Genomic DNA, 25982 nt, shown 5'->3' on the forward strand with positions numbered 1-25982 from the left:
TCAGCACTATCAAGGGAGCTGGCGAGAGCAGGGGGGGAACAGTTAAAAGCACCAGAACAAATCCGTAGAAGAGCGTGTATCCACCATCCTTGAAACACTTTGTAGTTTTTCAGAAATTTGCATTTCTATATCATTCATAAATATTTCTTTATTAGCGGGCTCAAAGTGAAACATAATGGCCCTCATTACAACCCTGGCGGTCAAAGACAGCCAGGGCTGTTTTGGAGTTTGTACCACCAACAGGCTGGCGGTAAAAACTCGGGCATTGCGACCGCCGCAAAAGCGCCGTGGTCGCACCGCCGGGACCGGCGGTTTCCCGCCACTTCTGTCCCGGCGGTTGTAATCCCCCAGGGCAACGCTGCTTGCAGCATTGCCCAGGGGATTACGAGTCCCCCTCCCGGCAGCCTTTTCATGGCGGTATGAACCGCCATGAAAAGGCTGGTGGAAAGGGGAGTTGCGGGGCCCCTGTGGGCCCCTGTACTGCCCATGCCACTGCATGGGCAGTGCAGGGGCCTCCTGCCACGGCCCCATGGAGCTTTTCACTGTCTGCATCGCAGACAGTGAAAAGCGCAATGGGTGCAACTGCACCCGTCGCACAGCCGCAACACCGCCAGCTTTGGAGCTGGCTCCCGTGTTGTGGCTGTAGATCCCTGCTGGGCCGGCGGGCGGAATCCAGGTTTCTGCCTGTGTTGTGGCCCAGCGGGGATCTCCAAATGGCCTCCGCTGGAGTGCGGCTGCATTGGCGGACGCCCGGCGGTTTCAACTTGGCGGGCGGCGCTTGCCAAATTAACCACTGGCAGGCAAAGATTTTGTGGGGGGTGGGGGGTGGGAGGCCCAATTAGATTCGGTACCTTGGTGTATAAGACATGAGATCTGTCTCCGTTTTGACTGTGCCATAACCATCAAATAAAGGCCATGACAACTTGCATGCCACACCATAAGACTCATCAATGTACAAGTAATAGGAGTAGGTCCTAGAAAAGCTTTCAAGGGTAGCATAGAACCACTTTCACAGGGAACCATCTTTCTCTGAGATATATATAATGTGCTAGTTCACAAAAGGCCCAAAAGGTATGATATTGTACAGTGACCCCACAAAGAAGGCTCTTCACATCATATGTATCTCCAAAGGTCTGGGACTTAGTAGATTTAGATTAACAAATTATTTAACATCTTTTATTTCCCAATGAAAGCGGTCCTTTAAAGTAGTTTCTACACATCAAAAAATCAACTGTGTGTAATTAATGCTTTTCAATGGACACTGAAATGCCTTTCAAGGACATTTCAGTGTTCAGCTGAGAAAGGATATGGTTAACAGATGACCAGTAACAGTCACTTATAGGGTTGAGAGAACATTTAAATGGACTACAGGGTGACAATCCCCTTTGGTTACAGCTGTATATATAATCAATTAATCTGGGGAGGAGGACAGTTAGGAACTCATGCACAGGTATGTTATTCATACAGTTCATATTTTAAATAATGTTGGAAATTAGTTACACACAAGAGCAGGTATGTGTGCAGCTATGTTGCTACTCTGAAGTGCAACATGGCCTGGAATCTACACAACAGAGGACAACAATTTAAGAGTAGAGTCTCACTGCAATTTAAAAGCATAACTGTTTAAGTTATTGTCATGTACATCATGGAAATGTAGCATGGGAATGCACCATTGAACTGTAGCATGGGAAAATGTGACAATTACTTGTAGCTGTAAAATGTGCAAAAGTTCCCTTGGAATTAGTATTTATGTTGTGCGAAAGGTACACTACAAGCGACTTGATATCACATCCTACTTCATACATTTTATCTATATTTGAGAACTTGAAATAAATTTGGTCTCTATCCCCACACTGCAGTTTTCTTTCAATAAATGTGTTTGCCTCTTCCAGCATCATTAATCTCAGCCTTGGTTTTTGAAATATGCTATCCTGGATGTGGCAACATTTATTGCTTATGTCTAGCCCTTCTCACCCCATATCAGCCAATATTCCTCTACCTCAGACTTCAGGTGCACACCCTGGCAGTGAGGCTGATGTACTCTTACTGAGAGTTACATTTTTAAACTAAATAAGGTATTTTGCTGTAATAAATTGACCCCAGGTTTTTCTTCCAGGGACATCAGTCGGTGATTCTGCGGTGCTATGTTGACACGGCATACATGGTTGCTTGCTCAAGTCACCTTTACAGGGCAATCTGTTTCTGTAACACAGCTCATGGTTAATGACATTACTGTAGGTAACAGATACTCCTGTGGGTGTCCTTGACATTCACTGTGTTAACAGCCCGGCGACATCCATTAGTGTACTTTTTGGTCAATTTGTCAGAAATAAATGTATTGAAGTGGTGATTTAAGAGATTATAATAGAAAGCAGTGAGTGATGTATATAATATACTCAGCAGACAGACTTTATTACACAAGTGAGCATACACAGCTTGAGTTGACAGATCTCAATCCTACTACTAAAACAAAAACTTAAACTAATGCTACGTAAACAGAGCTTTTGAATACCAACCAAAATATTTTTCTTACCAGTTCAGATTTCAAGTCTTTTACCATATTCATCTCTGCCTGCAAATCTTTGAGAAGACTTGTCACTCTCTCTTCAGCCGCAGCACGGTATGCCTTCTCTTCATCATACTTGGATTTAAATTCTAACATTAAAACAAAATAGTTAACAAAGTAGAATTTCAGCAACTATATTTTGAAACTACAGCATAAAACACATAGAACATACTTCAGCCATGAACGTGTACTAAATTGGAGTGTGGAATTCAAGCTACATGTGGCAAGAGAGTCACCTGAGAAAAGTGCCTATTAGTGTGAGGAAGCTTAGCATTCAGTAAGGAAAACGTAAACAGTTTCAACCGTTGTGCCCTCATCCTCCACCATGTACCTTAATAGAGAATCTCACACTTACTATTTGCTTGGCTGTACGGAACTACTAAGTGTCCTGGCTCCACTGGCACATACTGAAGTTTACACAGAATGGAGATAATTTATTGCCAAACAGTACACAAGTCAATACAGTACAGTCAAGTCAATAAGAAATACTCAAATGCAAGAGCAACATTTTCACGCCTGACAACAGATATTCAGATTTCGTAGACCTCCACCCTCCAAAAAAAATGTTAAAATAATTAGCTCAAATGATGCATTTTGCAGCACAATTTTTGAACTTTTCCAAAAACACAAAGGCCTGAAGGTCAGTTCTGGAGGGTCACTCATGAAATAGTCCAATAAATTAGAAGAATTGACCCTACTTGTTTGGATGTTCTGAACCCCTTCCCAGAAAAACATTTTGAAGAATGGGGCCCACAAAATGTTTAAATGACCCATGTTTTTTTAAAGGCAGTTCAAATAATCTGGGCATCTCATTGTTTTTCGCCATCTACCTTCATCGATTGTCATAACTTGCACATTCCCAGTTGATTACTTTACATACATTATGACTGAGAGAGGCATGGGGTAGCTAAGCTCCAAGATGGCAGAGAAATCTCATAGCCCCTGTTCACCACCTTCTTCTCTATCTTGCTCACAGAGATTCAGGGGGGCTTCGCAAGATGTGTTTGGGAGGTGCAACAGGAAGCAGCTACCTCCTAGCCTCACCTACAAGCACTAGAGAGAAAAAGGCTGGCTGATTTGTTGAGGCAGAGCTCAACAAATAAGCCAGGTGATTTGAGACACCCAGGGCCTGAAAATATGGTAAGGCTTGAGCAGTGAATTGAAATCCTGAATAACTTGAGGCATGAGAACTGGGCATTACTGTCATTACTGTTAACACCCCTGTGGGGAAACTTCTACCTTCCAGGATAGGTTCCCTTTTTTTAAAGTTTTTCATTACAATTGTGTCTTCACTTTCTCTTCTCTTCCTCCATCTGACCCCTTGGGTGGCTTAGTAGTTCTCTATATGATGTTATGGATTATTTTCTCTTATTAAGAAATAGTTTGTGTCTGTACGTTGCTAGGTGAAAGGTGGACTTAAGGTGAAGAATTTGATGGTGCCTTGCTGGCTCTTACATTGATGGTTTGAATAATAAACGATTTAGACCAAAAATTATTTAAATGTCACATGGAGAACATCCTGTGGCAAAAAAGCAGCCATTAAAGTCAAACAGATAGTACATGTTCACCCAGATGGTAAAGGTTCCAAAAACAGACAATCAGTTAAGTTATAAACAATCTTACAGGCTGTGGCCTCGGAAAGAGACAGGACTGCAGACAATCTACCACTTTGGCAGAAGAATGAGAACATAATAGTTTTAACAGAAAGTGTTCAAGTATAGCTATCACAAAGTGAAGGTGGGAGAGATGCTGAGAAGGATATTGTGATAACCTTTCAGGATACATTCAGTGAAGTTTTGGGAGGACAGCAAACAGAACAGAGTCCATACATAGGTGTGTAGATAACATAGGTGAAATACTTCAACCCCTAAAGGCAAGGCACTCCACTGATGAATTAGCACTCAAGAAAGACCCCTTATCGATTTTGATCACACAAGGGGTGCAATGGAATTGCCTGGTTACACTAACACTAGAGAAAACACTAGAGAAAAAGAGCATATGTTCTCTAGAGTTAAGAAACCTCAAGCAACAGAACTTGAGTGGTTTCAAGGAACACATGGCCAGCCAGACCCCAGGATGGGATCTTGTAAGGCTATGGGAGGATTCATCCTACATGATAGACCAGCGTGCAGTTCAGATTTCACCCCTAGTGAGACAGACGCTGAGGGAGAAAACAGTAGGTACAGTTTTGTACCTTATGTGAATAACCAAACAGAATGGACTGAAAGGTTTAGCTCAATAGATGAGCCCATGCACGAGAAGGGTCCTTTGATCCATGCAAAAATTACGAGTGGTGAGGATTGCATTCTTTATGGTTAGGGATATCCAGATTGGGAATATCCCTATATGCAGAAATGTTTGTGTGTGTGGCAAAAATATGCCAGACAGCACAATCCCCAACATCCTGATTTTCCCCTATATCAGACGCTCGTGATACGCAAGGGTCCTGGGGCACCCCATCTTGATTCTTTGGCCAGATATGGACAAGGATAATTTTTTAATGGATTAGGTATTTTGAAAAGCAAACTGCAGGCATCAACTTGGCAGTAGGAGACAAAGAGTCTGCTTAGCTCTCTCATAGGAGATGACACGGACTGTTCTGTCAAAAAGCTAGAGTGAGAAATGTTACCCTCACTGAGTGAAGGCTATGATGGATGTGCCTTTAACTTGATTAGGGCAGTAGTTTGGGATCAGCTGACAAAAAATGTATCCTGACAGGGCAGTCATTAGATCCCTCATGGCTCAATCAATGCAGCCAAATGACGACACCGCTCAGTATCTTAGTAGAGTGAGGGAAAAATGGACCCAAGAAGTAGGTCAGGGTTGGGAAGTAGGAGGGGGAAATGTTGTGGTATTTTACCATGCAATAAAGAAAGCATTACTCTCTGATGTGCAGGATAATCTTGATAAAATAGTGGCATTGGAAGCCAAGCCCTGGGCTGAGATACAGGCACACATAATCAATTTTTGTAAGAAAAAGCAGGAGAAAGTAACAAACATGAGGTAAGAAAGAAAGCAGCAGCCAAGGTAGTGCATCAAAAGTTAGCAAAGAATGGAGCACTGGAAGAAGCTGTAGTAGCAGCCACCACTCAGATGACTGCAATATCTGTGGGATGTGTCCCAGGGACCACCTAACACTACCCACGGCAATAGGATAATGTAAGGGCACAAGGGAATAGTAGAGGAGGACAAGGGGAAATAGAAAGAGGTAGGATAGGTCCCCAAACGATGGATCAAATATGTCATTATTGTCAGAGATACAGGTATTTTATTAAAGACTGCAGAGCTAAAAGGTAGGATGAGCAAAATGGAACGTCAGGAGTCTACAATCAGCCAGGAAACCCAGCAGTACAGCAACAGTTAAAACCGCAAATAATTTTAGAATGCTGCAAAGTCAGCAACATACAGAGAATTCTTTAACATTTCTCCAGACCAAATGCTTGGGTTCAGCAGATAATTGCAGGTACCTGATTACTCAGTGATATTTAACGGAGTATTCAGGTTCCTGCAATCATCTGCTGAACCCAATCATGTGGCCTATGAAGAAGGCCTAGAGAAATGTTAAAGAATTCTTGTATGTTGCTGGCTGTGATGCATTGCAAAGTAAATATTAACCTGTTTGGGAGTGCGCTTTCGTCCAAGGACAACTTTGTTTGCACATATTTAACGGCCTGTCCAGCTGTGAAGGCAGCACCACTGCAAAAAGAAGCAGGTCTGTGTGACTCTACTATATTGTCACATATATTTTCCGGGATATGGTTAGAGCAGAAGATTTTGCTTTATCTTCAGCATTCCATAAACTGTAGGAAACCACACGCTTTGGCACACTAAGGCCTTGAGGGAGGACTATCTCCTGCACTCAGCTGGCAAAAGGTGTACTGAGTATGATGCTTCTCCTAGAGGCCCATGATATGCTGCTCAGGGCTGCTGAAGAAACCAAATGGCTGAATATTAGACCTTGGCAAGCGTTTCCCTTTAGATTAGGACACCACCTTATCCTTTGTAAAATATTTTTTGCTGAATGGAAAGTACTTGAAAAATAAAGCATCCCATTTATAAAGTTAGAAAACATTGAAATCGCTGCAATTGCATTAAAAACGTGGAGCCTACTTGCTTTGTCAATGCTTGTTTTTCCCTTTGAGTTTACTTACCCACAATTTCAGTTGCCAGCTGAGCTGCCTTCTGCTCAAACAAATCTTTCATCTGCTTTATATTAAAGTTTTCAGTGTGTGACTCTTCCAACTGCACTTGCAAAGACTGCAACTCTGCAGAAAAGCAATACATCAAAAAGATATAAAAAAACATGATTTAAAAAAATCAAACTTTAAATAAAAACGTACTATTGTGTCTTTAGTGTATCCCAAAAGTGCGCCGTAACTGAATTAAATAGTAACCTCACTTGGTCAGCTCTGCGCAAATTGTCAATATCAGTCACAACCGCAACAAAGGATCATGAATGCCCTGTATAGATTTCAAAGGCCTACAGTGATTAAGCATTGTTGACGATAAATGTGTGCTCGAATGAAGATAGTACTTTCAACGGATGGGCCCTTTGTCACGGACTACACATGTTTTTGCATCCATAATTGCCTAGAAGCCAAAACAAACAGTGCATCAATACAATATCAACTAAGATCCACAGCTAAACACAAATGTGAATTCATTTCACGATATGCACTGAAAATAGTACTCCACAAATGTAGGTCTCACTAGGGGCGCAGAACTGTTGTACTTTTATTTATAAGGCATATCCTCCCTTACAGAAGAAACCAAATTGCCTGCACAAAGATCAGCATTCATAGTACTTAATAGTGTGTCTACATTCAGGGCTGGTAAGGTCGAGGTCTCCATGACTGGCATAATTGATATGTTTAGATCCGATGTCATCAATACAGCAAGCATTCTGCTATACTCAACTACCTCAAAATCCTCAAGGATTGCAACCAAAGCCTGGGAGACCTATTAAACAGATTATGCTGCTGCCTAACACAGGTACAATCCTGGGTTTGTCCAAAACCATCTTAAAATATTTAAAGCAAATAGGGCAAACCTAGACACTCCTCTCACCATAGCCCAAGAAATGAATTATGTTGTGCCCATCACATCCACCGACCTGACACGGAGTATTCCAGTAACTAGCATTAGCTCATAAAGTAACAAACCTGCAACGCTTGTCATGGCAAGGTAAGGCTATGTATGTGAACACCTCACACCAGACTCTACCATCTTACATGAAATGGCAGCTTTAAGACATAAAACAGCAAGCAGCATGCTCCTCTTTCACTGAGCACGCCAACTACTGGCCATTTATCACCAAAAAAACGTCATCCTTCTTGACACAAGAACATAAAGTAGCTTTGGACATCAGCTGAGACTTTTAGGGGCACAGTCACTGCACCCAAAGCAGGCTGCTCCTTCTTAGTATTAACTGTCTCCCTGGACATATCTGAAAGATGGCAGGCCACCTAAGGTTTTTAAAATAAAAAACAAAAAAACTGGGCTCTAATCATAAGAAATACATGCCTCTCCAGGTACGCCATAACGATTAAAGACTACCTTGGGTTCAGGAAACTGTTTAAATGTAGCTGTGCCACCGCCACCTCATCAGAGCATGCACACCACATTTCCACAACCAGGTCAAAGCAGAAAAATTATATATATAAAACCTACTTGCGGGCACCAGTAGGTAGTTATATTTAGGACCTAGCTTCCATAGAAAAAAAGCTGTTCGACTTTTCTATATCTTTGGCACCGTTTGACAAAATCTGACAAAATTTTCCCAAAGAAGCATCCAGGATCTAGTTGCGCATGGAAAGTTTCTGGGTGACCTGTCAAGAGGATGGGGGGTGGGAGGGGTCGAGAAAAAAGGGGGGGGGGGGGGGTGAGGTCAAGTAAAGTGATGTTTCCATGTTAATTTCCATAGGGTCTTTAGACACGCCTACAGCCCGAACCACTGAACAGAATTGCACCAAATTTGGCAGGAAGTTAGATCTTGGTGCGCAGATTGTGCTTTTTGTGATTTGATGTAAATCCATTCAGTAGTTTTGGAGTTATTTAAGGGGAAAAATATAGATATTTAGGGACGCTGATCCTCTACTGAGGGTCGATCCGCGGATCCACGTGCCACCGTAAGAATCTTATTGGCTGGTCGCAACCTGACAGTGAAATTGCGGCTGCCATTTCGCTTGATCAGGGAAATGGTCCCCGAGGCTGAAATGTGGGGGCAATGGAGATGATGGGGTCAGGGTAGAGATTCCCTGATCCCCTGGCAGGAAATAACAAGCGACCAAAAACTAGTAATGGGCAGTAAATGCCTAGAAACACTTTTTTGTTTGTTTTTGAGATCCGGGGATCCCACAGCGGGGCTCAGCAAAGCCCCTGATGCAAATCCGATGGTGGTCTGCGGTACAGATTTCGCAAAACGTCTACAATATATATATATATATATATATATATATATATATATATATATATATCTTTCTGTTTTAGCAAGAGAAAACCGCACTCTGTCGTTGTGCCAAAAATACCTTAACTTTTAATACATTAGTGAGATCATAAACAAACAAACAGGAATCCCCTGACGCGTTTCGGTCTCACCAGACCTTGTTCACAGGTGTTTCCTGTGTGCTAATTTCGGCGCTTAAAATAAAGTACTCCAAAGTAACAGAAAAAATACTCAAGTTACACCACTTATCAAGAGTTACTCCATAACATCACTAAATATATATACTTTAACAAAGAAAAATTAAACGTTTTTCTATATACATATTTACCAAATTGTAACAGTGTTTTGACTACAATCCAAGGTGTTTTTCCACTGAGTTCCACATTGCATTCTGGTATATGTAGTTTATAGCATGTCATTAAATCAAATTATTTTTAAATATATGTCATAAAATCTTGTTTCAGCGACTAATGGAGACTTCAAAACAATTTCTGAGGTGTGTTAACAAAATATAGGGGCCCTCATTAGTTTTTAATTTATATTCACATTGGATTCATATTCATGTATTGCATGTTACCTACAATAGCAATTGCATGAAACCTTCATGTTTCATTTTACTATAGAAAACATACACCTGAGCTAGGTTGTATTTAGGTCACAGAGTAGAGTGCTTTGTGATTAAACAAGTTAAACAAGTTGTACCGAGTTTCACAAACTCAGATGTGCATATGCATACCAATATGTCTAGTTATACATGCAATGTCCTACTCAAACTCCAACTCGCATATCTATTTATTAAAGGATGGATCCACTCACACTCTCAGTCGAACACCGATGGAGCAATTTATAAATGTATGCACATGTATGCTGCTGTATCATAGTTAGTTGGTAACTGGTAAAGTAACTGTAATATGTACTGAACTACTAGCATATTCTTGTTGCTCATTCAGACGAGCACTTATTTGAACATGGTATGGGCCAACCACTGATGAGCCTTAGCGTACAGTTTTACTGTTAGCTCGGCTTGGCATTACAAAACGTGCTTGCAATGCTGAGAGTCCCCTTTTATCACACAAACTCACCCCTTCGGTAGGCTGTAGGTAGTCATAGAGCAGGGTGCTTTGTGATTGAAAGGTCAAACATGTTTCTGCCTTTCACTGACTTAGATGTACACTTGCAGACTGGTATGCGCAAGTATGAACACACTCTGCTACCCATACTGCAAGTTATATACCTATTAACAAAAGAACAGACCACTGACACACCCAGTCAGACACTGAACAAGGCATTTATACATTCATGCACACATGCAGACAGCAGCTGTGTATGCTGTAGTATCAGACCTACTTCCAAGTCATACAGTCACTGTGATATGTAGTCAAGTACTGTCATAATATAGTTGCTCATTGTAAGGAAATGCCTCCTTGGCATGGTTACCCCCTAACTTTTTGCCTTTGCGGATGCTAAGTTTTGAATGAAAGTGTGCTGGGACCCTGCTAAACAGGCCCAAACACCAGTGTTATTTCCCTAAACTGTACCTTTGCTTCCACAATTGGCACAGCCCTGGCACTCAGATACGTCCCTTGTAACTGGTACCCCTGGTACTAAGGGCCCTGATGCAGCATGTCTTATGCCAACCTGGGGACTCCTCACTCAGCACATGCACACTGCCTCACAGCTTGTGTGTGCTGGTGGGTAGAAAATCTCCCCTCAGAGTGCCATGCCAACCTCTCACTGCCTGTGACATAGGTAAGTCACCCATCTAGCAGGCCTTACATCCCTAAGGCAGGGTGCACTATACCACGGGTGAGGGCATATGTGCAAGAGCACTATGCCTCTACAGTGTCTAAGCAAAACCTTGTAAGTGCAGGGTAGCCATAAGAGTATATGGTCTGGGAGTTTGTCAAACACGAACTCCACAGTTCCATAATGGCTACACTGAAATCTGAGAAGAATGGTATCAAACTTCTCAGCACAATAAATGCACACTGATGCCAGTGTGCAATTTATTGTAACATACACCCAGAGGGCATCTTAGAGATGCCCCCTGAATACCAATCCGACTTCTAGTGTAGGCTGACCTGTTTCTGCCAGCCTGCCACACACCAGCCATGTTGCTGGCCACATGGGGAGAGTGCCTTTGTCACTCTGTGGCCAGGAACAAAGCCTGTACTTGGTGGAGGTGCTTCACACCTTCCCCTGCAGGAACTGTAACACCTGGCGGTTACAGCACCCCAGGGTATCCCAGCTAGTGGAGATGCCCGCCCCTCCGGCCACTGTCCCCACTTTTGGCGGCAAGGCTGGAGGAGATAATGAGAAAAACAAGGAGAAGTCACCCACCAGTCAGGACAGCCCCTAAGGTGTCCTGAGCTGAAGTGACCCCTGCCTTTAGAAATCCTAAAGCAGGCTACAGCATTGCCACCGGTTCGATTATGAACCAGAGACAATGCTGTAGCCTGTTTCCAGCTAGGCCAGCGATGGCTACTTAGGTTTCTGCCCACTTGCATAATGAGAAACTCTTAATGGGGCCAGTGGGGAGGTAGCCTGTGTGGCTGCAACTTCCCCGTCAGATGTTCTGCGGACTGTAAAACCTGTACGCCGAACTCATGACGACTCCCTTAGTGTATCTGATTTTATACTATATTCTGTAGAGGTAAATGTATTATTTATTTGTTTCACGGATATATACTTTCCTTGTAAATAAAATTTAAAATGCCTAGCAAAACACAAAGAAGAAACAGAAACAACAGTACTACCTGGTTAAAAGAGGAAGTTAAAATGTGCGGAGAAAGAAAACAGTCCCTGGTAACAGTAGTAAGGATTTTTTGAAAAAACATATGATGTAAAATGCAAAATGAGGTAAAGACGCCAATGAAAAAGAAAAGTTTGAAATGTACTGAGAAACAGGAAGAAGTGCATAGTGTTAACAGTAGGAAATCTAATAAGAAAACAGAGTTTGATTCAGAGATAGAAATAATTAAAGAAGTTAACAGCAAAAATGATTCAGAACAGAATAATTCAAAATTTGTTGAAGAAGATGAATGAGTATAAGAGAAGAGGTGCTGTTCTTAAGCAAAAGCAACATACTGTGAGTGTAACTGAAAAAGTATTTGCTGTAAAGAGAAAACGTCTTATCTTAATAGTCAACAGAATTAAGACCCTAGATAAAACAGTATTGTGCATGAGGAAAAGAACATTAAGGAAAAGGCTTATAAATAAAAGTAATTTCTGTAAAAAATGTAAAGGTGAGGGATGCACACATCAAGTACAGAGCCTTTTTTAATGGAGAGAGTTACTTACAAGAGAACACATTAGGGCATGCTGTTGGCACAACTGGTTGTTGCTATGAAGTAAAAGACCGTACTCCTATTGAAAAAGACGAGACAGTTCCTAGAAATGTAGAACAAGTGATACCTGAAGGGGGCCAATGAAGGTAAAAACACGCCCCTGTGTACAAATGGAAGTGTAGCAGTATTTGTACAGTCCGTCAGGAATCAATTGATAAATTAAGAACTTTCCTAAGACAACTCCCATGCAAAAGTCTAAAACAAAATATTATAATGCTTCAAGGATTAGATCCACACAAAGTTAGGAAATACAATAACTTACAAGGGAATACACTAGCATGTATTTCAAAGAAAATATGTAAATCACTTGAGATTGTTAGCTGTGCATCACTCAAAAATGTGAAACTTTGCTTTATAAAAAGTACAGCTTTATGTTTAGGAGAGGTGAATAGAGCTTTAATGCACAGTACTGTGGCAGAGGTAGAGAAAGTTTCTGACAATATTCAGTTTAGTTTCTTCGGTCCTGAAGTGGAGTTTATGAAAAATGAGGAAGTAATTACTGAATGTGTGCAGCAATGAGACACAGAGATTAGTATTGAAAAATCAGAAAAGAGATAGGCATGTTTAGTACACTGTGGGTAGAGAAACCAGAATGAGTTTGTATTTATTGACGCCGTAATCAGAATAAAAACCAAACACGCAAAGTAATTGTAATTTCTAAAACTGAGGAAGAAAACGGAGATAAGTGGCAGGAATTTGGTACATATCGGTTTCTAGAAGAACGTGTTGATTTTGCCACAAAGCAAACAATATGTAAATATTGTTATGAGGAATTGAAGGATAATAAAATGCCAGGCAGAGCAATACATAATAGATTAGAATTGGTACTGATCCCACAAAAACAATTAAATGTGTATGAATCAATTCTCATTCAAACTATACATCCAATTCAAGCAATAGTTTGGATGGAACCGAAGAACGAGAAAGTTCCACCAACAGAACAACAGAAAGGACTTAAAGGAAGAGTTGTCTACTTACCTCTAGATTTTAAAATTTTTTGACATTGTCGGTATTGAGAGACATATTGATGAACCATTGATCATTCTAGTACATGGAGTGCCAACAAAAAATATGACAAATATGGCAAGAGTTAGTGGACGTAAATAAAGTAAAAAAGCTGCATTATACGTGAAAGAAAATCTTTTTACAAAAATGTTGATATCATTGGAGATGCAACTTTTATCAACGATGAAACACTACAATGAAGTGGATGAACAGAAAAACTGGATAAACTGAAATCAGAAGAAAAATATGAGTGCTACAGTATCCATCCACTTCAGTCCAAAGAAGCTGTTTGGGACGCCATTGACCTTTTTTAAATGAAATAAAAAGAGAGGAGCTCAAATGAGTGTGTGGGAAAAAATTTCAGGGGCTCACTGTTTCCACAGCTATTTTCCACATGAGTTGGTGGTTAATATGACAGACCTGTCCAAATATCAGCAGCTGAATACAGGTCAACAAGACTATATTCAGAGGACCCTAGGTTCCGCCAGTGTATTCCTTATATCTTCCACCTATTATCTGAGAGTGATTTGTCAGGACTGTCTTACGTTGTGAACCATATTTTAAAGACAGAAGTTAATCTGCAAAATCTCTCTGCAGGGGACTTTGATGACAACGCGCAAGATAAGGATGAAAATCTGGAATACAACTGAATTAATTTAATGGCATGTCAATGTGAAACTAACAAATATTGGTATCGTTGTCATGGCGAACTTATATATATGCTCTGAAACCTATGTGCACCTACTTGGTTTGTCACACTTAGTTGTGCAGTGTAACCATGGGGTGATTTACTGAGTTTATATGAGAAGCAAACTCCAACATTAAGGGTATTAATTTGAAGACACAAGGAGAACTATGCTCTTTGCGTCCTGATAATGTGTGTAGCTATTTCAATTACAAATTTCAAGTGATGCAGAGTTATATATGTAATAAAAGAAATCCCCCTCTTGTTAAGTTTCAGATTTCTTTTGGCGCAGAGTACTAGGCAAGAGGTGCTCCTCATAAACACACGCGCTTGTGAATAAAAGATACAACAAAATTTGGAACTAGCAGTGATGACTCTGTATTGTGTTTTATACAAGAGTATGTTACATGCACCATTCCAAAATACAATGAAGACCAATAGCTAAGACTGCAAGTTCTACGTTTCCAAACACATAGATGTGGCAAGTATTGCTGCCGAAGATACAGATGTAAAGGAAAATTTCATACAAGGTTTTGGTTTAGATTTCCAAGACCTATTATTTCCAAAGTAAGCGTGAACAGCCATTTATTTGCAGTCAGGCATACACTGACACGAAAATCACAAAAAAATATATATAATCTGAGAAGATCAGAGGCCTCCAAGTATATTAATGATTATAATCGTGTCATTCTGAAATTATGGAATGCAAATATGGACATGAAATTTGTTACAGACAACTCCATTGTTATTGCTCGCTATGCCACTTCATGCATCACAAAGTCCAAGAAAACACAACTTCAGCTTGAAAATGATTTCACATAGGAGATAAGTTCCTTTGAGTGCTGTCGCAAGTTTTGCTCAGCTAGCTCGTACTCAAAGTCTAGGGGAATTATTTGGGTTAGACTAGGCCTTGTCAAACCACAAAACAAAGTCTGAAGTCTTTCTCAGAAATCCAGTACCTAGCAGAGGTTGATCCAGAGAGTACAGATATTGAATATGTTGGACACCTACTATCCAAGAAAAAGTTCACAGCTTGAGAACATGTGTCTTTACCAAAGTCTGCTTCACTATAGGTACAGAAGCAACAGGATGGAAAACCCTGATGACAAGAAATATGTTGTAGTTGGTTGCGACAGTTGTTTGGTTCGACATGCAAAAGTTTACTTAATAAGCCACAGAAAACTTAGCTGTCAAACTGCTGAGAAAAAAAAAAAATTCTACTTAGCACTTCTCCAGCTATTCAAACCTTGGCGTTCTGAAACTGAGTTACTTGGACAATACAACTGCTATGAAGGCTGTAAAAGACAGCATTGAGTGTTCAATATTACCCAACTGCTTGAAAATGAAAGCTGAAGACAATTGGTACTGAGATAGCAAAGGATAGATCACAAAGTAGCCAGAGTTCCAGACCTCTCAGTCAAGATCCTCCTGGACAGTCAATTATCAAAAATGAAGCTGCTACAGCTATGAATGAAATGGAGACAGCAATGCAGCAAGCAAGAGAAGAAAATGTTGACTTTGCACAACTGAATGATGAGCAGAAATATATATATATATCACACACATATATATGTAGATACATAGTAGTGAAAGAATAAAATAGAGCATGGATTCCTCCATGAATAAATCAATGTAAATGCCCAACATTTATGGCAATTCTAGTGTATGTCAGCGGACAAGCTAGCACTGGGAAGAGCTTTTTAATCCAAACTCCAACCACTAACCTGTAAAGGACTACAGACTCCATTTTGTTATGTGTATTAACATTACCTACTGAATTAACTGCACACAACATCAAAGGAACTACCTATCATTGTATAATTAGGCTACCTGTTGAATACAATAATAGAATTGAGTCCCGAAGGTTATCTTGTGAAGCTTGTTATGACGTTTCCAGAGTTTTGAAGAAATTGAAACTCTTAATCATCTATGAGGTGAGCATGGTCTCAAACTTAATCCATTTGAGAATGCAACATATACTGAACACAGAATATGATTTGCTGATTTATTGCAGCTTAAGCCAGTAAAAGGACAGCCTGTGTTTATGACACTTTTACATGAAGAAACTGGAAATTCTTTAGGGAGTATAGGAAATGTAAACATTTGGTTGAATTTCCAATACAAAGAACTAATCTAATTAGAAACATGTGTCAAGAATCTGATATGAAATATGAAAGTATTCTGAAGGATATTAAAGTAGGAATACAATCAAAAGAAGGAAAACATTGCTTACAAACTTGACTTATAAAGAACATATTTCCTTCACACAATTCTGTAGCACAGCTTAAGTTTGACTTTACTCAATAACAAAAACCCATTGTGTGTCTAATGCCTACTCTTCAAGAATGTATGTCTTTTAATGAACAATTGCTGCAACTGTAAAGAACAAATATTGGATCTGACAGCAATTGATGAAGTGGAGCACCAAGGAGAGACAATACTGCTGAATGAAAAATTACAATCAAAACTGGATTCTTTAGAGAAGTCTGTTTCCAAAACTGTAGGATTAGAAAAGTTTTATGTATTTGTAAAAACTGTATGATAATTTTGTGGTGTAATTTAAATGTTGAGGAAAGATTAGTTAATGTAGCCATGGGTAAAATGATTGATTTAATTTTGTATTCAAACAGAAATGAGGTTAAACGCCTAGCTGTTAAGTTTGATCAACTTGAAGGTGTGAAGCAGACAGCAAGTGCTGCTGAATGTTTCTTGCTTTTAAAAACGTGTATGTTCGTAGAAAACAGTTACTGGTATCTCAATATATAAGTCTCAAGGTTTAGGTTCAGATGCAGCATTTATTAACATTGGTAGCACTGTACTCAAAGAAGTATGTCATATACAGCATTGTCACAGGTTAGAATTTTGTCCGGTTTGTATCGGATAGTAAAGTAAATGCTGATTCAATCAATCAATCAGTCTATTTGTAAAGCGCGCTACTCACCCGGAGGGTCTCAAGGCGCTAGGGGAAGGGGGGACCGCTACTGCTGGAATAGCCAGATCTTGAGATGCTTCCTGAAGGAGAGGTGATCTTGGGTAAGACGGAGGTGGATGGGGAGGGAGTTCCATGTCTTGGCTGCCAGGTAGGAGAAGGATCTTCCTCCCATGGTGGCTCTTCGAATGCGTGGAACAGCGGCGAGGGCGTGGCTGGAAGAACGTAGCTGGCGGGTGGGAGTGTAGAAGGTCAGGCGGTTGTTGAGGTACCTGGGGCCCAGGTCGTGGAGGGCTTTGTGTGCGTGGGTGAGGAGTCGGAACGTGATTCTCTTGCTGACGGGGAGCCAGTGCAGGTCTTTCAGGTGTCCGGAGATGTGGCTGTGACGGGGGATGTCCAGGATGAGTCGTGCGGAGGTGTTCTGGATGCGTTGGAGTCTTTTCTGTAGTTTGACTGTGGTTCCGGTGTAGAGGGTGCTACCGTAGTCCAAACGGCTGGTGACCAGTGCCTGGGTGACCGTTTTCCTTGTTTCGGTGGGGATCCATCGGAAGATCTTTCGGAGCATGCGTAGGATGTTGAAGCATGATGATGAGACGGCGTTGACTTGTCTGGTCATCGAAAGGGAGGAGTCCAGGAAGAAGCCCAGGTTGCGTGCGTGGTCTGTTGGTTTGGGCACGCTGCCCAGGGCGGGGGGGCCACCAGGAGTCGTCCCAAGCAGAGGGAGATGGTCCAAGGATGAGGACTTCCGTCTTGTCTGATTCGAGTTGTGCGATAGAGTATAACCATTTGAGAAATGTGTATGCTCCTCATTTAGGAATGTATCCGGTTTATAAAAAGCCTAGAAATTTACCAAAAGGAAAGGCTTCAAAGGATGAGAATGACTTTTTCCAAAAAAAGAGAAAAAACAAGTGTTGGAGAAAAAAGATAGTAAAACTGCTGGTGATATTGTTGTTTACCAGTTGTCATCCCCCTCTACAGTCAACTGCTAAGCCAATGTAATTCTCAATGCACTGCTCTCTTTGCCTCATGTGATTCAGACAATTTAACACAAAAAATAAATCTGTGTTCTACACTTTTCACTTTGTTAGAACACTTGCAAAGTGATAGAATTAAAACATATTCTGTATCTCATATTGAAGATCTTGTAGATATGTGCACAGAATTTGTACCCTTCACAGCAAACACTCAAGAAGATGCACTTGGTACCTTAGAAGAAGAGATTGTACCTGTTGATTACCTATTTGGACTAAGTTACTCATGGCAGCAGGACTATGAAATTGTTCTTTTTCTTCAAAAACACAGATAGATTCACAACGATTTATGTAATTAAATCTACCACATTGTAAAACTGTCAGTTTTGAGGAATTGTTTAAAGATGCATCACAAAATAACACCTGCAGAAAATGTAACTTAGATTTTCTATCAACTTTGAATTTACGAAGAACTGGGAAGTATATCATCCTAATGCTAAAGCAATGCACTGCAGAAGGAACTAAATTGGAAACACAAATTACAAATTTTAAAGCTGGACAAATCTCTATTTATGGTAAAACATATACCGGTACAGCTATTATTTTTCATGAAGAACTAAGTATTACATCTGGTCACTACACCCTCTACTTAAAAAGAATACAACTGGGTGGAGAGAGTGTAATGACAGCTACCTTACATTCAACCAGGGATTGCCTTATAAACTACCAATTCTTACCTTCTCTTTCTTCAACCAAAGTTCTAAGGAGGATTACTACTGAAAAAAATGGAATAGTACACTTCTGGAACTTCTAATACAATACGTTGAGACACCTTATGGCCTACCAGGGGTGATGTCTACCTAAGGGATTCCAAATCTTGAAATGCATTTACTCTTTGAACGAAATAAACACATTGCCACCTACAAACTAGGACAAATAACTATTTTATGGAGAAAGGAATACTGCTAAACTTAGCAAACGTAAACATATTCATTTGTTGTTACACCTTCATTTGTGGTGTAAAAGTATGGAAGCTGAGAACAGTGAAAAAGGAAACATGAGATGCCTAAATATTATGTATAATTGCTATACAGTGATATACATTTCTAGTGTTTTATTATTAACAATAGCTTTTTTATTGAAGGTTGTGAAACTTTAATTGATACATTTATAATGTGAAATTGTAACTTCTATTTATCTTTTCTCCCTTTTTACACAGATTAAAGGACCTATCAATTGCGGTAATGTAGGTAACTAATTAAATCTTTGTCAAAGATAGACCATCCATAAATATACCCAAGTAGACAAAGCTAATTATAGTAATACACTAATATACACTAAAGAAAACACAGCCAGGCATACATATATGCATATACTGACACACTCAGGACATACTCATGCATAAGCTTACATAATCCAGCGAACCCTAATGCATACACCAGCACACAGTAGCACACCCACACACTGGCACATACACTAACACACCCAGGCACACCGTAGTGCATCCACTAACACACCCAGGCACACCGTAGTGCATCCACTAACACACCCAGGCACACACTCACGCATCCACTGACACACCCCGGCACACAGATACACATACTAACACACCTAGGCACACACTGATGTACACATTGATACATCCAGGCACACACTGATGCATACAATGGCACACCCAGACACACACTGATGCATAGACTTACACATCCAGGTACACACTGATGCATACACTGACACACCGAGGCACAAACACTTGTATGCACCAACACACCCACACACTCAGTGATACATACACTAACACACCCAGGCAGACACTCAAGCACGAGCTCACACATTAAGGCACACACTCATGCACATGCTCACACACTCAGGTACACGCTCCTGCGCGCGCACACACACACACACACACAGTGTTTTACCCAATTACACACTAATACATACATTGACACACTCAGGCACGCACCTTTGTTTATAATGATATACTGAAGTATACATGTGTAGCTTGTCACACCGTAGTACACACTATTGCATACCCTAAGGACAAAAAACACAGACACAGCTCTTTTTTGAGTGAAAGGAATGGTTCTAACAACAACGTCTTTTTTTTATTTTGTCATTTTTTCCTTTTTTTAATTCAAACTAGCTATAAAACAGTAGAGCACAACGAAACCCAAAGAAGTAATGTGCTTCACAGTTCAAAAACCGTAAAACATGTATTCAAAGTTAGAAGGAAAAACTACCAACTGTGGTTGCGGACAGTGTAAAAACATTCTGTGATGGAGGAGACCTTTAGGGTGATTAACAGATGACATGTAGAGCAGCGAGTCACCATTCTTCACGATTCTCAGCAGACTTTTGGCATCGTAACCATGGCTGATGGTGATTGTCCTTAAGATGCAGCAGATTAGGTAGGACATTCTCCAGCTGCTTTCTCTCACATCATTCTAGTATATACCCTCTCATGTATCGTCTTTAAGTGCTTCCATATGGAACTCATTCCATGTAAATATTTTTGGGACGTTCCACAAGCGAGTTGATTCCCTCAGATGTTACTTGTGATGAACTTGGTGCTCACCTTCTTCTCCCCAGTTGTGATACTGAAGTGTTTCCACACTCCCCTTCTTTGGAGGGGATGTTCCTTGCTCTTCCTCCACAGTGGGATCGTTCTGAAGTTCCTCCACTGACAAAGCACTGGTCCTTTTTTAAAATAAACAGCCCACAAACCGCTAATACCACAGGTGCACTAGACCTCACTCCTGTCTCCAGAGTATTCAAACCAGAAATTACTACTGTAGGGTGTGGATACAACTGTAATGGGGTGGGGTCCAAATGCCGCCATTGAAATGGTAAATTTACTTGTGACATCGGGCGGATCCAAGGTTACTTTCATGGATCTGCGTTTTCTGGTAACATGTATATTCACATAGTTAAAAGTGAAACAACTATAGGATTACTAATATGCTCTTAAATATAGGTGCACTCTGATACCAATATCAAAAACAGAGGACCGAATACACTGCAAATAACCTTATAAAAATGTGCGGGATTCGCAGAACCATTCCGGTCAGGGACTGGGACAAAAACCATAGAATACGGACCGTCCACTTTCTACAGCACTTCAGAAGATCAGCAGATCCTCAACATTTAAAAAGAAAATTGAGTAAATATACTTAAGTTTCAATTATCAATACTTTCTTATTGTTTTATCCAACTTATTGTCTTCTCCTTTTCCAAATTTATTCCTCATTCAGACTGCTTTCTTGTTATCTTTGCTCCTCTACTTACTATATCATCTCTTTGGTTTTTCTTCGTTTTCACTGCTCTATGCTTTTGTTTTAGCCTTGTTTTAGTACCTTCCCATTTACTTCCCCTACTTTTTACTACTTTCTCTTTTTGCCACAATTTAAAACAGCTTATTCCTTGTATTTCCCTTGTAGTGTAAAATACAAATAATGTAGGAGGGTGGCGACAGAGCCTGGCCATAGGCCAGGCAGTGTAATCAACCTTTGAATGCATTTAAAGAAATATAGAAATTTACTGAAAAAAAACAAAGGTTATAGTGACATTATCGTTAGAAAATAGAATTTTAAAAAACCTTAGAAATTCACTGAAAAAGCCAGAGGTTCTAGGGACGTTATAGTTAGGTTTTGAATGTGCTTGCACCAAACCATATAAATTCAGCAGTTATAGTTGCCATCCCTAACTATAACTTACGCCCCTGCAACGCACTGCTTATGACCTCACATACTGCATCACTCATTACATGGTCAGTGACATCACTGATTACATTACGGATATCTTAAAAGACATCACTGTTGACATCATCCACCTAGAGACTCTCACACCCCACTCACACACCAATACAAACCTCTCATACACCCACTCACGCCCTCACACAAGTACTCACACACCCATACAATTACACACATAAAACACTCACTCATTGTAAAATACACTCACACACCTCTATTCCATTACTCATGTAGTCAGTCACACACACCACTCACTTTACCATGCAATTTCTCAAACACCAACTTATACACCAATAAAGCCATGCAGCTAACTACACAGCCACCTACACAGGTGTTACAATCTTGACCTATTTTCATATACAGCTGCTGACTGAACCACTCACATACCCATACACCTACTCATACACCCACTTACTCATCAATGCAGCCACACAGACTGACATACAGCCACCCAGACAATAAGTCATGCACCTGTAGAACTGCTTCTACACCTACTCACTCACCCATACAACATATAACCACTCACTCACCCCCACAGCTAATCACACACCCACTCACCCATATGCATAGTAAAACACATACTCACCTATACAGTCACTGATACAAGTACACGCTCAACCATACAGAAACTGATACAGCCTCTAACTCACTCAAAGAGCCACTCACACAGCCACTCACTCCAAAAAAGCACTCAGTCACTCGCTTATCACTAAAACTACTCATAAAACCACTCAATCACACATAGAATTACGTACGCATCCAATTGTTTACCAATACAGCTACAAAGAAGCCCACTCATTCAGTAAAACAGCTACTGACACAGTCAGTCACTCGTGTACAGCCACTGACACAACCAGTCAAATACAAATGCAGACACCCATATCTACTAGTATGAAATACACTACAAATACTATCACTGATTAGTAGCTCTGGATGAGTACTAATTTAACTTGCCTTACTAATTTAACATACCTTAGTATGTTTCTTTAACTCACATAAACGTTTTTTTTAACACACTACACAGACCGGATGATGTCATCAGTGATGGCATAAGTGATGTTTTTGAGATGTCATCAGTGATTTCACTGATCATATCATGGGGGATGTAATATGTGAGGTCATAGGCAGTGCATTGCAGGGGCGTAAAATATACTTAAGGCTACTTACTATAACTGATGAATTTCTATGGTTTTGTGCGAGCAAATTCAGTACCTAACTATAACGTCTCTGTATCCTTCGATTTTTTCAGTGAATATACACACAAACACGCAAACGCTGCACCTGTGCATAAACTAGCACACAGCCACTAACATCGACAGAAAGATAGAAACTCAGACTATAGACAACCTCCAAAAAACATTTGACCTGAAAGCACTAAGCCAATAAAACAGAGCCACAAATATACTATCGCTGATAAAAAAAATACTTGCTTAAAAACACAAAATAACCTAACATCGAAAGCCACATTTAAAGGCTACTTCAGAAATAGACATGAAAACAATAAAAAGGCAAAGACTTGGACACGGGACCACAATAAGGGAGCTCCTTTTCAAAAAGAAAATGTTACGAGGACACAGGGATGCTGACATGGGCATATAGAACTTAAGGGAACAAATACGGAACACAATGAGATGATTCAAACATGCCACATAACCTACAAGTACACTCGTAGACAGTCTTCCACACAAGCCACACAGAGAAGTATATAGTAGCATTTTGACAAATATGCTATTACTGGGATCTACAAAGAAGGGGATGAATGGACATGTAGATCGAAACAGAAAAACTGAAGCACTGCAACAGACAAAAACAAACACTGGCAAAGCCAACTGATCTGGTTTTAATTGTGCAGCAATACATTTCTGCATGCCTGTGTTTGCATGTATTGTCACATTAAAGCCACACCTATTAACTTTGCCAATGCTGAGTTGTGGCAGAGGTGGCGGTCATGTGGTATTAGGAGCGGCGCAACTGGTAGTTTTGCTGTAGTGGCACTGGTAATATTGCACTGGTAGGGGTTGGAATGGCAGTATTAATGGTAGTAGTGATGGTAATGGGATTGGTTTTGTGGTATTAGTGTGTGGTATTTTTGATGGTACTCGTGGTGGTATGGGTACTGGTGGTGATATGGCAATTGGTGGTGGTATATCAGGAACTGAACAGAACAGAGTGTGAAGGTTGAGTGTACTTTTTACATGTAAAATAGTCCTTCATGCACTGCAATGCAAGTACTCCATTGGAGCTGGAATGATACATCAAACACTCAGTAGCATGAGCTGAGAGAGATTACTTCTCTTTGATGATTCAAAGTCCACTCTAAGTATATTTTAAACAATTGTCAGCAAAAGGGCTGGTATCAGCTGACAATGTCTGTAGTCAAACCTAAAAACAGGCACAGGAGTTCTATACAAAAACATTGGTATAAGAACATTTCCATAAGGGCCTGAAACAATGACACAGATGCAAACTTAAAAGCAATGGGACAAGAAATAATGCTCACAGTAATAAAGCTAAAGCTGCAAGAATACTAGATATGGCACAAAAATGTGGATGTCCTTCAAGGATATCAGAGTAAGGACGGCACACAAAAAAACAGACAAGCCCTCGGTGGAAAGAGTTTACGAACAAGGAAAAAAAACATTTTACAACAATAATATAAGTATGTAGCAGGGAACTCTGAGGGCACACAAGCAGGGGACACAGTCAATGGTAAATGTAGTAACACAGAATTCAAGCATCACACAACCAAAGTTCAACAATGGATATCTATGCTTCAGTGATGATGAATTTGTCTGCAGTGATACAATGGGACATGGCAAGCAAGGAAGGACAGGGTTTTGATGGCGGGGTTAACATTTGATATTATGTCCAGGGCAAATCAGTGGACCAGCTAAAGAACAAGGACAGCAATCCATGTTTCGAAGCTCTTTTAAGCATGCTTTAATTGGCAAAAATCAGACTCTGCCGCATTTATGAATGTGCACAAAAATACAATCAAATACAATAAATCTAATAGAACGTATTTACACAGTGGTTATGCTGAATGCCTGGTGTAGATCCGATAATCCTGGACTCGATTTAATGAAAAGCGCAAATGAAAAAAAACTGTACACACATGACACAGCCACAAATCAACCCGTTAACAACTAGTTGTTCACAACTGTAAGGAAATGCCTCCTTGGCATGGTTACCTCCTGACTTTTTGCCTTTGCTGATGCTATGTTTTGATTTGAAAGTGTGCTGAGGCCTGCTAACCAGGCCCCAGCACCAGTGTTCTTTCCCTAACCTGTACTTTTGTTTACACAATTGGCACACCCTGGCATCCAGGTAAGTCCCTTGTAACTGGTACCCCTGGTACCATGGGCCCTGATGCCAGGGAAGGTCTCTAAGGGCTGCAGCATGTCTTATGCCACCCTGGGGACCCCTCACTCAGCACAGACACACTGCTTGTGAGTTTACGTGAGGACAAAACGATTAAGTCGACATGGCACTCCCCTCAGGGTGCCATGCCAACCTCACACTGCCTATGCAGTATAGATAAGTCACCCCTCTAGCAGGCCTTACAGCCCTAAGGCAGGGTGCACTATACCATAGGTGAGGGCACCAGTGCATGAGCACTGTGCCCCTACAGTGTCTAAACAAAACCTTAGACATTGTAAGTGCAGGGTAGCCATAAGAGTATATGGTCTGGGAGTCTGTCAAACACGAACTCCACAGCACCATAATGGCTACACTGAAAACTGGGAAGTTTGGTATCAAACTTCTTAGCACAATAAATGCACACTGATGCCAGTGTACATTTTATTGTAACATACACCCCAGAGGGCACCTTAGAGGTGCCCCGTGAAACCTTAACCAACTACCCGTGTAACGGCTGACTGGTTTTAGCAGCCTGCCACACTCGAGACATGTTGCTGGCCACATGGGGAGAGTGCCTTTGTCACTCTGTGGCTAGTAACAAAGCCTGTACTGGGTGGAGATGCTTATCACCTCCCCCTTGCAGGACTGTAACACCTGGCGGTGAGCCTCAAAGGCTCACCCCCTTTGTTACAGCACCACAGGACATTCCAGCTAGTGGAGTTGCCCGCCCCCTTCGGCCACGGCCCCACTTTTGGCGGCAAGGCCGGAGGAGATAATGAGAAAAACAAGGAGGAGTCACTGACCAGTCAGGACAGCCCCTAAGGCAACCTGAGCTGAAGTGACTCTGACTTTTAGGAGTCCTCCATCTTGCAGATGGAGGATCCCCCCAATAGGGATAGGAATGTGACCCCCTCCCCTTGGG

General features: G+C 40.9%; 1 protein-coding gene across 1 annotated transcript in view; it reads right to left on the reverse strand.

The window, feature by feature from the left end:
* Positions 1-25982, reverse strand: part of EEA1 (early endosome antigen 1) — a 497109-nt gene that overhangs the window by 393037 nt on the left and 78090 nt on the right. Inside the window, exons 7-8 of the mRNA XM_069228969.1 lie at positions 6718-6831; positions 2534-2655 (exon numbers count right to left, since the gene is read on the reverse strand). Coding sequence (XP_069085070.1) covers positions 2534-2655; positions 6718-6831 — 236 coding nt within the window. The remainder of the gene's footprint in view (positions 1-2533; positions 2656-6717; positions 6832-25982) is intronic.

This window comes from Pleurodeles waltl, chromosome 4_1 (genome assembly GCF_031143425.1).
Source record: "Pleurodeles waltl isolate 20211129_DDA chromosome 4_1, aPleWal1.hap1.20221129, whole genome shotgun sequence".
Lineage (NCBI taxonomy): Eukaryota > Metazoa > Chordata > Amphibia > Caudata > Salamandridae > Pleurodeles > Pleurodeles waltl.